Source organism: Perca fluviatilis, chromosome 20 (genome assembly GCF_010015445.1).
Source record: "Perca fluviatilis chromosome 20, GENO_Pfluv_1.0, whole genome shotgun sequence".
In the NCBI taxonomy this organism is placed as follows: Eukaryota; Metazoa; Chordata; class Actinopteri; order Perciformes; family Percidae; genus Perca; species Perca fluviatilis.
In genome coordinates this window covers 33406369-33422807 of record NC_053131.1, presented here as the reverse complement: position 1 = coordinate 33422807, position 16439 = coordinate 33406369, and the positions used below count along the sequence as shown (strand labels likewise).

The window sequence follows — 16439 nt, the reverse complement described above, 5'->3', positions numbered from 1 at the left end:
GATGTTTCGATTGACTCTAACGGCCGTTTAGGAGCATCAGAGAGAAGCGCAGGCTATTCGGTCCGGTAGATAACGGTCGTTAGGGCACCTGTCGGTGCCGTAGCAACGGGTCTCGGTAACAGCTGAATATTCTATCTCATGATGAAAAAGTAGAGACGATTGTAGACGAAAATGAAGAGAGATTTTATCTTAGTTTTTATTTTATGCCAAACATTTTAGTCTCGTCTTTTTTCGTCAACAATAATGCATGTTAATTTAGTCTTAGTCAGCGTTTTTGGACATTGGCGCAGTCTCGTCATCGTCTCGTCTTAGTCATGGAAAAAAAGGTCGTTGACGAACATATTTAGTCTCGTCTCGTCTGACGAAATTAACACTAATTAAGATATTTTAACCGTTAGCAAACTATTTCAACTGTAAGCTATTTCAACCGTTAGCTAACTAACTAACTAAACTAACTAAAAAAAGTGACAAAAACATCGGGAAAATCTTCACAAAAAATGGGATAAGTTAAAAAAAAAAAAGGCGAAACATATTGACAGAGACTTTGAAAAAAGTGTCAAAAAAAGACAACCTAAAAATTTTGATTTTCTTTTTACATTTTGACCGAGAAAAAAAAAATGTTGCATGTTGGTAGATGGGGAAGACGACACAAGGGTTAAACAGTTTTTTAAGATTATTTTTTGGCCATTTTAGGTCTTTATTTGTATAGGACAGCTGAAGATATGAAGAGGGAGAGAGAGAGAGAGAGAGAGAGAGAGAGGGAGAGAAAGGGGGGAACGACATGCAGCAAAGGGCCGAAGGTTGTTAGCTTACTATTTCAACTTTAAGCTATTTCAACCATTAGCTAACTTTTTCAACTTTAAGCTATTTCAACCATTAGCTAACTTTTTCAAACATTAGCTAACTTTTTCAACTTTAAGCTATTTCAACCGTTAGCTAACTTTTTCAACCATTAGCTAACTATTTCAACTTTAAGCTATTTCAACCGTTAGCTAACTTTTTCAACTTTAAGCTATTTCAACCGTTAACTTACTTTTTCAACTTTAAGCTATTTCAACCGTTAGCTAACTATTTCAACTTTAAGCTATTTCAACCGTTAGCTAACTATTTCAACTTTAAGCTATTTCAACCGTTAGCTAACTATTTCAACTTTAAGCTATTTCAACTGTTAGCTAACTATTTCAACTTTAAGCTATTTCAACCGTTAGCTAACTTTTTCAACCATTAGCTAACTTTTTCAACTTTAAGCTATTTCAACCGTTAACTTACTTTTTCAACTTTAAGCTATTTCAACCGTTGGCTAACTATTTTAACCGTTATATTTGTAACGGAAATTATGACCAGAGAGATTTAAATATGTCAACAGATTTTTCAGGTCAAAAACTGGCAATTACCAGATAACGGAAACCCAGTTACAAGCATCCGCACATTCTGAGTGAAGTATTGTATTTAGTATTAGTATTGTATTAGTATTAATATTAGTATTAATATTAGCATTGGTATTGTATTTATATTGTGAACACATCTGTCAATGTCATTTTTTAATTTACTGCTTGGTCACTTTTTCTTTCTTTCTATTTATTTGCATTTACATTTTTGACTTTTTAATTTTTACATCTGAATTTACCAAACGAATATGAGCAACTTGAAAATATATATATAATTTTTTCAATAATGAATGATCTCTGAACCCTAAAAAAAAGTTAAAAGATGTTTTAAATTGAACAGACCTACTGACATTTCATGGGGAAATTTAAGCTGTTTTAATTTGACAGTTTTTTCAAAATAAAAGACACATTTTTTTATTTTTTTATTTTAACTATCCGTTCCAGAACTTCCTGACTAAGTTGGCGAGTGGGCGTGGCCAGTTGGATGACATCATCAGCATGGCGGAGGAGCTGGTGAGGAGCCGACACAGTAAGCAGAGAGAGATCCAGGCCAGACAGAGGAGCGTTTCCAAAAGGTACAAACATGAGACTGAGCCTCTCCGTCCACAAACAACCACATGAGCACTGAGTGAAACTGACAATATTTACATGCACGTAAAATATATATATATATATATATATATATATATATATATATATATATATATATATACTTTTTTTGAAATAGAATAGTCATTTTTTGACATACTATACTGTACTTTTCGACATACAATACTATGAAATAAGCGGTTTCTTCCCACCATAAAGACATGCATACTAGGACTAGTTGAAAATTAGCCGACTGGCTAACACTGGCGCATTTACAGAAATGTTGATTAATGTGCATTGTCCTAATCAAATAAACTTACTTACTAAAAGGTTTTCGGGTTTATTCTATTCAAGTGTTCTTTGGACATGTAAACAGTGCATTCAGAATCTGCGTCTCAATCAGTTTTTTTTTTTTACTGGCCTGACAAGCCAGCCCCACATCCAGATGTTGGGTCTGGGAACCCACCATTGGCCAAATGCGTCACGTGTTTCCCGAATTTCAAAACAGAAAAATGTTTCTGAGAACATTTTAAAGCGAGAAATAGGCCGTGTAGTTGCTGAATCTGTCTGTTTTCTCGATCAGGAAAAGGTCACTTTAAAAGGTTTTTCGTCAGATTTTGAGAGGCGCCGAGCCGAGCGCTCCTCATTTGCATAAAGTAGCCTGGATTGAACTGATAAAAAACTTTCCGATGTCCCTGGTCCCTCCCCTTTCCGCTTTGTAGTGAAGATGGCGCCCGTTTAGTGCGAGTAGGGTCCATCGCTCCACACTGAACTTCTTGACTGTTTTTAGGGGGTCATCCTGGTACTTTCAGTGCACTGACTTGTTGCGTTATTTACACGATATACTTAAAACTAAGTGTTTTGAAGTGTGACAGTAGGCGCTTTGAGACACAGCCCTGTTTTACACAGCTGCATGTAAACGGGAATGTTAACTTTCATTATCCATGGAAACAGCTTAGAGGAATGTTGTCTGTGGTGGTGATGGCGCTTTGGTGTGGGAGATCTGGGTTCGATTCCCACTGTCATACATCAACCAATGTGTCCCTGAGCAAGACACTTAACCCCTAGTTGCTCCAGAGGCGTGCTACCTCTGATATATATAGCAATTGTAAGCTAAATTACCTGTAATAATGTAATAATAATGTTGTCTTTTTCAGAATAAGAGCAAAAAACGGATTATTACGTGCATGTAAACATACTCACTGATGATTCTGACTGGAAATAAACTGGTGAAAGATCTTTTGATGAGTGCTGACGTGGATTTAACTGCGAGTGGGCTCTCCCGTCTCCTTTCGTGTCTGCAGGTGGGATCGGATCCAGCGGCTGAAAGACGAGAAAGGACACGAGCTGCTGAGCACGGCCGACGTGCAGTCCTTCCTGCAGAGCTGCGCCGAGGCCAAAGCTCAGCTGCACGGCCAGCTGTCCGGCCTGGACACCGTGGACGTGGGCTGCAGCGCCTTCACCCTGCAGGCCGAGGAGAAGATCCAGACTCAGACCCTCCGAGACATCCAGACCCTGGAGGCTAAGATCGCCTACCTGAAGAACGTCGCCAAGATGTACGGCTCTGATCTAGAAACGGAGAAACATTGTTTATTGATGTTTAATGCAAAGATTTGTATCCAGTGTTTCCGCAGGGTCTTAAAACGTCTAAAAGTCGTATTAAAAATTATAAAAAGTATTGTGTTCTAGGTCTTAAAGGAGAATTCCAGTCGATTTCAACACATAGCTCTGTTGTTTGTGATCACAGAGTGCGGTCAGTAGCGAGAAAAACTAAAATAATCAGTGTTGCCTACACCGAGTTATGCTCCTGTGACCATTGGTTTTTGGTGGAAAAAACATGTTTTGGAATATTGGATTGTATGAGTTTGATAATCAACTTGTGTGGACTTCAACGGAGCTAAACAGAGGTATGCGCACTGGCTGAATTAGCTCAACTTTTATGCATTTCTTTCACATCTGCTGCAGTCAGATTCACTGTGTTCACTCAGAAGGAACCACTTCACATGGGTAGGCTCTTGTAATGACATCTCCAACATGTTAAGAGGCTAAAAGCAGGTTTAAAACCTGCCCTGTTTCAGCCTCCTGGGTGCTAACGCTAGCAGGAGGATAACACGGTGTAGGCAGCACCGGTTGTTTTCGTTTTTCTCGCTACTGACAGAACTCATTGATCACAAACAACAGAGCTACGGGTTGAAATCGACCGGAATTGTCCTTTAACTAATGTCCATGTTAAAGTTCAAAAGTTCAATCATTAAGAATAGAAAGGAAAACTGAGTACTCAACTTGAATGTTTGTTGCTTAGAAGTTAAAAAGAGTTGATTGAATGCTATTTTGTTATTGCCATGTCATTCTGGACCTCTGACCTGGAATAAAAATCAGATGTGGGACCTTTTGAGCGATGTGTGTATTCTCTGTGTTGCAGGAAGCAGGACTGCAGTCCAGCCGAGAGTGCGGCCATCGTGGAGGAGGTTCAGGGTCTGGAGGCTCTGCTGAATCAGGTTTGAGTTTGATCATCACAGACTGAAATGTTACATGTCTCACACACACACACACACACACACACACACACACACACACACACACACACACACACACACACACACACACACATGTTAAGTGTCAAGTGCAGTTCATTTTTTGTAGAAAAAACAAGTGTATATAGTGTTCAGCGATGTCAGCGATAGATTTACTAAACAACAGCCTTGTTACTGAAAAACTCATCAGTTCAAGTTTCTAAGCACAAACAGACAGTTGGAAAAACAGAAAAATTAGTTCAAATATCAAATCTTTCATTTTTTTCCGCCTTGACAAATTAAAAAAAATTGGATCTTTAAACTGTTTTTCCAATTTTCTGTTTTTCTTCAGAGGGATCAGAAATTTAGAAAATTACAAAATTGCGTCTGAGCTCCAATTATTCATAATACTGCCATGGTATTCTGTCCCTCGTTCTGCCTAGCTGACTCAAAAGTCTGTCAGTTTTTAGTTTTTTTTGGTCCATATGCAGTTAATGACCTGCATATTCCGCAAAGTAGAGGAAGAGAATACCATGGCAGTATTATGACTAATTTGAGCCCAGATGCAATTTTGTAATTTTCTAAATTTCTGATCCTCTGAATAAAAACAGAAAATTTGAAAAACAGTTTAAAGATCCAACTTTTTACACTGACCGTGTAACTCTCATCAGTTCAATTTTCTAAGCAAAAACGGACATTTGGAAAAATAGAAAAGTGGGTTCAAATATCCAATTTTTCATTTTTTTCCACCTTGACAAATTAAAAAAATTTAATCGTTAACCTGTTTTTCCAATTTTCTGTTTTTTATTCAGAGGATCAGACACTGAGAAAATTACAAAATTGCGTCTCAGCTCCAATTATTCATAATACTGCCATGGTATTCTCTTCCTCTACTTTGCGGAATAGGCTATGCAGGTCATAAACTGCATATGATATGGACCAACAAAAAAAAAAAAAAAAAAAGACTGATAGACTTGGGGTCAGAGGTGCTTGCAACTGATGGTTTCGAGTGGGGGGACAGAATACCATGGCAGTATTGAATAATTGGAGCCCAGACGCAATTTTGTAATTTTCTAAATTTCTGATCCTCTGAATAAAAAACAGAAAATTGGAAAAACAGTTTAAAGATCTAATTTTTTTTTTGTTAATTCGGAGAAAAATTGGATATTTGAACCCATTTTTCTGTTTTTCCAAATGTCCGTTTGTGCTTAGAACATTGAACTGATGAGCGTTACACGGACCCAGGGTGCGTCTAGATTTCTAGGCTACATTTAAAGAGCTTAAAAGGACCACGCCGACTTATTGGGAGTTTGTCTTATTCACCGTAACCCCCAGAGTTAGACTAGTCCATACATACCCCTCCTGTGTCAGTGCGTGTTGTAACGCTGTCTGACGGCTCCACCGGTAGCTTAGCCTAGCACAGAACCTGCAGGTGACTGGTTCCAACTAGCCTACTGCTCCCAATAAGTGACAAAATAACTCCAACATGTTCCTGTTTACATGTTGTGATTTGTAGAGTCACAGCGTGTACAAAAAACAACGTAAAATGAGACAGACATCTTCTAACCGCAAACAAACCGGGAACTATATTCTCAGACAGGCTTGCTGCGAGCATATCACTCCGCCCAAGTGCTATATTCTTCCGCCTGAGAATATAGTTCCCGGTATGTATACGGTTAGGAGATGGCTGTGTGTCATGTGACTCAACTAATCACAACATGTAAATAGGAACATGTTGGCGTTATTTTGTCACTTATTGGGAGAAGTAGGATTAAAAAAAAGCGGACAACCCTCCAGTCAGCTCTGGTCACACCCTGTTCCTGTTGTGTTGTGGACCAGTTGAAGCGGCAGGCTGCAGACAGACAGCGGCTCCTGGAGGAGGCCCGCGGGCTCCAGAGCTTCCAGCAGCGGGCCAAGGAGCTGCAGCGCTGGACCGGCTCGGTGCAGGACCGCCTCCTGCAGGAGGAGACGGCCGGAGACGTGGCCTCGGCCCTGGCCCTGCTGGACCAACACCAGGAGCTCCGGCTGGAGATGGAGCAGCACAAGAGCAGGTAGAGACCATGTGGGCAGCGCTAGAAGAAGTACTCAGATCCTTTACTACTGCAGTAAAAGTACTAATACCACACTGTATAAAATACTCTGTTACAAGTTAAAGTCCTGCAGTGAAAATGTTACTTTAGTTAAAGTCTTTAAGTATCGTCAGGAAAATATAGTTAAAGGATTAAAAGTAAAGAAGAATCCTCATGTTTTAGAAAGAGGAAATGATCCAAACAGTTTTGTCAGTCAACTTTCTTTGTCTATGCATATGTGTGTGTGCAAGCGCACACACATATGCACACACATACACACACATATGCACACACATACACACACACTTACACACACATAAACACACACTTACACACACACACATACTTACACACACGCAAACACGCACGCACATACACACACTTAAACATACTTACACACACACACACAAACACGCGCACACACACACACGCACTTACACACACACACGCAAACACGCACAATTTTTTTTAGTCTCATCAGAATGAGAAAGATGTATTTCGAGTTATTTAATTCATAAGATAGAAAAGTTTGATATTATTAATTGTAATATATATGTATAATAATAAAGTGAAGTCCAGCATGTTTGTGTTTTCTCAGATTGAAAGAGCTGGAGAAGTCGGGGAAGTGTCTTCTGCAGGGCTCGTCCAATGGGAAGACGGGAGGTGTCGACATCCAACAGACGCTCGACAAACTCAAGGCTGATTGGTCCAAGCTTGATAAGCTGTGGACCAGTAGGAGGGAGTGTTTGGAGCAGGGGGTGGAGCTCCAGAGGCTGAACCAGGAGGGAGACCGGATCGAGGCGGCGCTGTCCGGACACGAAGCCCGACTCAGGGTCAAAGACGTCGGGGTGAGGACTAGAGTCGCTAGCAAAAACACGCAAGAAGAAGAAGAAGAAGCACATAGAGTCAGAGCAGGGGCGGATCTAGAAAAATATTTATGGGGTAGTGAGAGGGGGGCAGGAATGTTTGAGGGGTGGCAACATATGGCAGACGTATGTATATATATATATATATATATATATATATATATATATATATATATATATATATACTGAATTTAATCACAGTTATCACAGTGTGATGAGAAATAGTATGTACACACTACAGAAGGACACAGGCTGCCATTTACAAACTCATACAGACACACTTCATCTCATGCAATCAGTGTCCTGCATTTGAGGTTTCATGTGAAACAGTTCATATTAGGAATAAGTGACCATACAATGTGATCTCACTTAATAGGAGATAGAAGTATGATAGAAGTATATTAGGAATAAGTGACCATACAATGTGATCTCACTTTACAGGAGATAGAAGTATGATAGAAGTATATTAGGAATAAGTGACCATACAATGTGATCTCACTTTACAGGAGATAGAAGTATGATAGAAGTATATTAGGAATAAGTGACCACACAATGTGATCTCACTTAATAGGAGATAGAAGTATGATAGAAGTATATTAGGAATAAGAGACCATACAATGTGATCTCACTTAATAGGAGATAGAAGTATGATAGAAGTATATTAGGAATAAGTGACCATACAATGTGATCTCACTTAATAAGAGATAGAAGTATGATAATCACGGGCATTATCACAGGACAGGCATTAAGGGAAGACACAGGTGATGAGTGGCAGATGTGTGAGAGGGGGAAGAAAACAGTTTTTGACTGACTGCAGTCGGACATTGGAGACTCGCGCTCGTAAATGGTCAAACTGGCCGTAACTTTTAATTCGTTGCTGCCAGCTGGGGTGGCAGCAGGGGTGGCAAGGCCTTCTTTTAGGGTGGCATTTGCCACCCTATGCCACCCCGGTAGATCCGCCCCTGAGTCAGAGTCATACTCTGAAAGCCACGCCCATTGTGGGTACGCGATCTGTGCTGCCTGCACGATCCGACAGCGCAAGATGTTCGTGCATGCACAGATCGCGTACCGACAGGCCTAATACCATGTAGCAATTACATTACATTACATGTCATTTAGCTGACGCTTTCTTCCAAAGCAACTTACAATTGCTACATATGTCAGAGGTCACACACCTCTGAAGCAACTAGGGGTTAAGTCTCTTGCTCAGGGACACTTTGGTTGATGTATTGCAGTGGGAATTGAACCCTGGTCTCCCACATGAAAGGCATGTGTCATAGCCACTGCAAAGAGCAGTGTGGAGGAAACTGAAGGTCTGCAGTGACAAAAAGACTCAGACTTCGTTCCACATGTAACCAAAATGGTGTACGTTCATGTAACATGTAACAACTCCTTTATTATTTTGGATTGGCAACCACATTGTCACTGCCCGATGTGAGTCGAGCATGCTCAGATTTAAACGGTTTACGGCATTACGTGTCTTACTGAAATTTGTGAAATCCATAAAATAATAAACTTTTGTCATTACAGACAATAACAGAAGATGGAAATCATTGCAAAAAACGGTGTAGCTATCTATAATTGTATGATTGCTCAAAACGCCGTTCAAGTGACAGCCTTTGTTGTGTTTGATTGCTAACTCGTAGCCAGCAGTGAACCGACTTCGTTGTAGGTCCATTTTTATTGCATTGACAAGAAGTCTCTCGTTAGCATCTTGTAGGTGTACACATACTGTATACACAATCCTACCTACAGCACCTTTAATACACACACACATACTGTATACACAATCCTACCTACAGCAGCTTTAATACACACACACATACTGTATACACAATCCTACCTACAGCAGCTTTAATACACACACACATACTGTATACACAATCCTACCTACAGCAGCTTTAATACACACACACATACTGTATACACAATCCTACCTACAGCAGCTTTAATACACACACATACTTTATACACAATCCTACCTACAGCACCTTTAATACACACACACATACTGTATACACAATCCTACCTTCAGCACCTTTAATACACACACATACTTTATACACAATCCTACCTACAGCACCTTTAATACACACACACATACTGTATACACAATCCTACCTACAGTACCTTTAATACACACACACATACTGTATACACAATCCTACCTACAGCACCTTTAATACACACACACATACTGTATACACAATCCTACTTACAGCATCTTTAATATGTGTGTGTGTGTGTGTGTTTGTTGATGCAGGACTCGGTGGACAGTGTCCACAGTCTGCTGGGCCGGCAGGAGGAGCTGGACGGCCTCCTGAGGGCTTCAGACCAGCGCGTGGATCATTTCAGCCACCGCAGCCAGGAGCTCATCAACCAGCAGCACTACGCTGCCAAACAGTAAGAGAACCCAGCACAGACAGCATCAATACACATGGACCACACGCAACTTGAGACTTTACCGAGTCCAACTCTGTGAAGAGTGAGTGTGTGTGTGTGTGTGTTTTTATGTGTGTGTGTGTGTGTGTGTGTGTGCGTGCGCATGCGTGGATGTGTATCTGTCTGTGTTTCTGTGTGTGTGTGTGTGTGTGTGTGTGTGTGTGTGTGTGTGTGTGTGTGTGTGTGTGTGTGTGTGTGTGTGTGTGCATGCGTGTATCGGTGTGTCTGTTTTTATGTGTGTCTGTGTGTGTGACCTGTGTGTGTGTGTGTGTGGGCATGTGTGCATGTGTATCTGTGTGTGTGTGAGTGTGACAAGTGTGAGTATGTGTGTGACCAGTGCGTTTGTGTGTGTGTGTGTGTGTGTGTGCGTGCATGCATGCGTGTGTGTATCTGTGTGTGTATGTTACCAGTGCTTGCGTGTGTGTTACTAGTGCGTTTGTGTGTGTGTGTGTGTGTGTGTGACCATTGTGTATGTATGTATGTGTGTGTGTGTGTGTGTGTGTGTGCATGCATGCGTGTGTGTATCTGTGTGTGTGTGTTACCAGTGCTTGCGTGTGTGTTACTAGTGCGAGCGTGTGTGTGTTATCAATGCGTGTGTGTTACTAGTGCAAGCGTGTGTGTGTGTTACCAATGCGTGTGTGTGTTACTAGTGCGTGTGTGTGTGTGTGTGCGCGCGCAATGCTGTTTTAAAAATACTGAGTGAATTTGTTAGCATCAAGGAGCGGAGCCGGAGCATCCAGAGGGCCAACAAGTCGCTGAAGGAGAGCAGCAGGCAGAGGAGGAGTCTGCTCCTGGCCTCAAAGAAATATCAGGTATTATTACTATTAGTATATAATCATACCCTGACCGTTGTTTATATACAGTGCCTTGCGAAAGTATTCGGCCCCCTTGAACTTTTCGACCTTTTGCCACATTTCAGGCCTCAAACATAAAGATATAAAACTGTAATTTTTTGTGAAGAATCAACAACAAGTGGGACACAATCATGAAGTGGAACGAAATTTATTGGATATTTCAAACCTTTTAAACAAATAAAAACTGAAATATTGGGCGGCTGCAAAATTATTCAGCCCCCTTAAGTTAATACTTTGTAGCGCGCCACCTTTTGCTGCGATTACAGCTGTAAGTTCGCTTGGGTGTTCTCTATCAGTTTTGCACATCGGAGACTGACATTTTTGCCCATTCCTCCTTGCAAAACAGCTCGAGCTCAGTGAGGTTGGATGGAGAGCGTTTGTGAACAGCAGTTTTCAGTTCTTTCCACAGATTCTCGATTGAATTCAGGTCTGGACTTTGACTTGGCCATTCTAACACCTGGATATGTTTATTTGTGAACCATTTCATTGTAGATTTTGCTTTATGTTTTGGATCATTGTCTTGTTGGAAGACAAATCTCCGTCCCAGTCTCAGGTCTTTTGCAGACTCCATCAGGTTTTCTTCCAGAATGGTCCTGTATTTGGCTCCATCCATCTTCCCATCAATTTTAACCATCTTCCCTGTCCCTGCTGAAGAAAAGCAGGCCCAAACCATGATGCTGCCACCACCATGTTTGTGAAGTGGGGATGGTGTGTTCAGGGTGATGAGCTGTGTTGCTTTTACGCCAAACATAACGTTTTGCATTGTTGCCAAAACGTTCGATTTTGGTTTCATCTGACCAGAGCACCTTCTTCCACATGTTTGGTGTGTCTCCCAGGTGGCTTTTGGCAAACTTTAAACGACACTTTTATGGATATCTTTAAGAAATGGCTTTCTTCTTGCCACTCTTCCATAAAGGCCAGATTTGTGCAGTATACGACTGATTGTTGTCCCATGCACAGAGTCTCCCACCTCAGCTGTAGATCTCTGCAGTTCATCCAGAGTGATCATGGGCCTCTTGGCTGCATCTCTGATCAGTCTTCTAATTGTATGAGCTGAAAGTTTAGAGGGACGCGGGTCTTCGTAGATTTGCAGTGGTATGACACTCCTTCCATTTCAATATTATCGCTTGCACAGTGCTCCTTGGGATGTTTAAAGTTTGGGAAATCTTTTTGTATCCAAATCCGGCTTTAAACTTCTCCACAACAGTATCTCGGACCTGCCTGGTGTGTTCCTTGTTCTTCATGATGCTCTCTGGCGTTTAAACGGACCTCTGAGACTATCACAGAGCAGGTGCATTTATACGGAGACTTGATTACACACAGCGGATTCTATTTATCATCATTAGTCATTTAGGTCAACATTGGATCATTCAGAGATCCTCACTGAACTTCTGGAGGAGTTTGCTGCACTGAAAGTAAAGGGGCTGAATAATTTTGCACGCCCACTTTTTCAGTTTTTTATTTGTTAAAAAAGTTTGAAATAACCAATGAATTTCGTTCCACTTCATAATTGGGACCCACTTGTTGTTGATTCTTCACAAAAAATTACAGTTTTATATCTTTATGTTTGAGGCCTGAAATGTGGCAAAAGGTCGAAACGTTCAAGGGGGCCGAATACTTTCGCAAGGCACTGTAAATACTCTACCATATCTGTGTGAGGGGTGACCCGATCGAAGGAGCAAAATGAACTGCCAATCTCACAGTCGAACCTTCACAGAGGTGTAAAGCCAGAGCCGGCCCGACCCATAAGTGAACTAAGCGTCTGCTTAGGGCCCCGAGGCTACCAGAGGGCCCCCAAGAGCGCTTGAAATGTCCCACAATAGAGCTCATAACAGAGCCGGTCTATTTAAAGATAGCGTTGCTCCTAATAGGTCTCACATTAGTCTTTAAATGCTTATTTGTACATTTTGAGTGCTTAAACTAATATTTACAATACACAAGTTGGTTAAGTGCCAAGTGCAGTGGCAACATGTTACAGTGTGGAGAGTCCCCCCAAACCAAATCCTGCTTAGGGCCCCCAAAAGTCTAGGGCCGGCCCTGTGTAAAGCCCAGTTCAGACCAAAGATTCCCAGCCTGAGAACAGCTTTCATGGCGTAGAGGTGCATTGTTTGAAGGTTGCGAGAACGGAAGTTCAGGGTTCATACGTTTTGAAAAAACCTGGAAAAGTTATGGAACTGGAAAAATGCAAATTCCAGGCCTGGAAAGGTTTTGGTAAAAAAATAAAAAGACCCAGAAAGTTTTGGAAAAGTCATGGAATTAGTTTTTTTAACACAGCATAATAATATGTCTTTAATAAAAAAAATTATCTCACCGTGTCTTAACCTCAGCGTTGTATTCGGGGAGCGATATGATGAATCCCACTATGAACCACATACATGGTCATTCATTTTAAAGTTAAACCTCTGAGGGGAAACTTTAACACAGATTAGTATTCTTATTGTAGAATGTCGACTGACATTTTCAGGAACACATAGTCATGGAAATTTGCCAAAGAGTCATGAAAAAGTCATAAAAAAGTATTGGTTAAAATGTGTATGAACCCTGGAAGTTGCACCAGACAGAGACCCAGACCTTGGTGTGTGTGTCTGTGAAGATACCAGTTTCTGTCTAGAAACAAGAAGACCCCTCTCCTGTGAGGATAGGATAAAAGCTTGAGGGAAAGAACAGATCAGAGCTCATTTTCAGACGAGATCTTGGTGGACCAGCTCCGACTGATGGCGTTTTTCCACTACATCAGAGGTGTCAAACTCAGCTCCACTAAGGGCCACACTGTGAACTAAGAATACACATAAAGGGCCGGACATGTTTAGTTTATTCACATGCTTTTATTTCATCAACAAAGTCAAGGATCTTTTACTGGATTATTGTGTGTCTCATATAAGCCTTCTCACTTACAGCTTGGTCCACATAAAGCCCCAAAAAAGTAACTTAGCCATCAAAGAAAAAAGCGATGTGCGAAATGGTGATTAAAAAGCAACAAAAACATTGGAAAAAACACCAGAAAAAGCCCCAAAAACGTCAGAAAAAGTGGCAAAACATTGAAAAAGCTACAAAAACTTGGTGGGCCAAAATTTATCGTGAACCTAAATTGATACGCGGGCCAGATCAAACCAGCGAGGGGCCGGATTTGGCCCGCGGGCCACGAGTTTGACACATGTGCACTACAAGGTACCTGCTCGACTTAGCTCGGCTCGGCTCTGCTTGGCTCGGCCAGCGCTGCACCGTCCTCCTTTTTCCGTTGCAGATTTTAGTACCGCTTCATGCATGAGGCGAGCGTGGCTGGTCGTCATAGCGACGCCGCAAGAAACTGCCGCGACCTAACGCGACACACACACACACAGAAGGTGTGTGTAGGGTCTTTGACTCTCGGCGTCTGGCTGTTTGCCAGAATACACATTTTAGTTTCAAATGAAGCTGGCTAAACTATTCAGAAATGGCAGGTTTGTTCAGGACTGACAATGATGACGCAGCGATTAGTGACGATTCTCTCCGACCAATCAGGAGTCTGCAGGTTTTCACGTCACCTTTTGGTGTCGCCTCAGCTCAGCTTGGAACCTCGACGGAGGTGAGACTAAAATAAAGTACCTGTTGGGAGATACCAGGGACTTTTAATCATAATGGAAAACCAAAAAAAAGAGTCGAGCAGGTACCATGTAGTGGAAAAACACCATTGATGTCTGTTGCCAGGGAAACTTAGATGCTGTGTTGTAATCTCCAATGCTGGACTCCCTAAAAATTTGCTTAACTGAACTCTAGGGCTGCTCCCTCTTAGTGGATTAGTCGACTAATCGGTGGTTTTGGTCTTAGTCAACTTAGATTTCTTTAGTCCATTAGTCATGTCTGATGCTGTTTTCATGCTGAATGACTTATTTCCAAGAAACGTACGAGCACATCTCTGGAAGAACAAGAATTAAAGTGGTGCTTTTAGCACGACTCTTTGTGGAGAAACTCAGATTTACAGATCTGTCGATTAAATCAACTAATCGATTAGTCGATACGATTGAACGAGTGTTAGTCGACTGAGAATTTCTTCAATCGAGCACAGCCCTAGTGACCTCTTCGTCTCAGATTGATCCTTGTGTTCTGGTAAACGTAAGTCCGATGTAAGAAGGCGCGGGAATTAATAAATTGGAGTCAGATTCGACAGGCCTTAGGGCCTTATTTTAGACATAATTCCCTCTACACTGGTAAGATGGCTTTGGAAGATGGAAATATACACACCCTAATCCAGATATTGAGAAAACAGTTCACTGCCTTAGTAAAAATCTTGAAATGTTGAAGTTAATTGAGTCGTCATTGATTGGTCGATTCTGCAGGAGTTCCAGAGAGACGCAGATGAGCTGCTGCTGTGGATGGAGGAGAAGTTTAAGGTGGCGGAGGACGAGTCGTACCGCGACCCCACCAACATCCTCCGAAAGCTGAAGAGACACGAGGCCGCGGAGAAGGAGATGCAGGCTAACCAGGTCTGGCTGGACAGACTGGTTCAGGTAAACTGCCGCTCAGGAAATAATCGACCTCGACCTGTCGCATTGTGTAAGCGAAGGATTTTTCAACTTGTTTGAACCCTATTTCCCCATGCCTTAGTGTGTAAGTGGTTAATAATGTGAACAAAAATCTTTGTAATTGGTCCAGTATTGAGCGAGAATTCTGTAATTGGCACCTGTGAACCCAGCTGCAGTAGCCTACAACCCTACAGGACTAATGTTCAGCGTCAGTTAGCGTCCACTAAAAGTTCTTTTGTTGCCGCTGACAGACTCAGATTATTATTCTAAGTGTCTGACAACATTATGGGATGGATCCCTACAGAGATAGACCTTTTAGTTAAAGAGTAAGATCCTTTTAGTTTAACATGAAACAGCCCCGAAATCACCATCACCAAACTCCACCAGACTCCATGTAAATAATCAGGACTTTTAGCGTGTATAGAGCCAGCATATCTCCACCAGACTCCATGTAAATAATCAGGACTTTTAGCGTGTATAGAGCCAGCATATCTCCACCAGACTCCATGTAAATAATCAGGACTTTTAGCGTGTATAGAGCCAGCATATCTCCACCAGACTCCATGTAAATAATCAGGACTTTTAGCGTGTATAGAGCCAGCATATCTCCACCAGACTCCATGTAAATAATCAGGACTTTTAGCGTGTATAGAGCCAGCATATCTCCACATGTAAATGGGTGAATTAAGGGTTTATTTCAACCAAACCAGAGTGGTGATTGTTGCAACAGTGGAAAGATGAACCAAGATGGCTTTTGGTAGTTTTATTTAGTTTCTGTCACCTTTTGAATGAAGTGTGTTTTAAGATAAAAGTCATGGAGTCTGGTGGAGATATGCTGGCTCTATACACGCTAAAAGTCCGGATTATTTACATGGAGTCTGGTGGAGATATGCTGGCTCTATACACACTAAAAGTCCTGATTATTTACATGGAGTCTGGTGGAGTTTGGTGATGGTGATTTCGGGGCTGTTTCATGTTAAACTAAAAGGATCTTACTCTTTAACTAAAAGGTCTATCTCTGTAGGGATCCATCCCATAATGTTGTCACACACTTAGAATAATAATCTGAGTCTGTCAGCGGCAAAAACAGAACTTTTAGTGGACCGAAACTGGCGGTGCACTTTTTCCCATTAACGTTACATTGCATTGTTTCGTCTTGCTTAATACTAAAAAATTCTAGAAATTGTTGTTCCCATAAGTCACTCTGACACAAAACA

General features: G+C 41.5%; 1 protein-coding gene across 1 annotated transcript in view; it reads left to right on the top strand.

The window, feature by feature from the left end:
* The window catches only part of sptbn5 (spectrin, beta, non-erythrocytic 5), a 137241-nt gene that overhangs the window by 38040 nt on the left and 82762 nt on the right, over window positions 1-16439 (top strand). Inside the window, exons 17-24 of the mRNA XM_039785451.1 lie at window positions 1833-1963; window positions 3281-3532; window positions 4399-4474; window positions 6329-6540; window positions 7157-7406; window positions 9688-9827; window positions 10579-10678; window positions 15037-15207. Coding sequence (XP_039641385.1) covers window positions 1833-1963; window positions 3281-3532; window positions 4399-4474; window positions 6329-6540; window positions 7157-7406; window positions 9688-9827; window positions 10579-10678; window positions 15037-15207 — 1332 coding nt within the window. The remainder of the gene's footprint in view (window positions 1-1832; window positions 1964-3280; window positions 3533-4398; window positions 4475-6328; window positions 6541-7156; window positions 7407-9687; window positions 9828-10578; window positions 10679-15036; window positions 15208-16439) is intronic.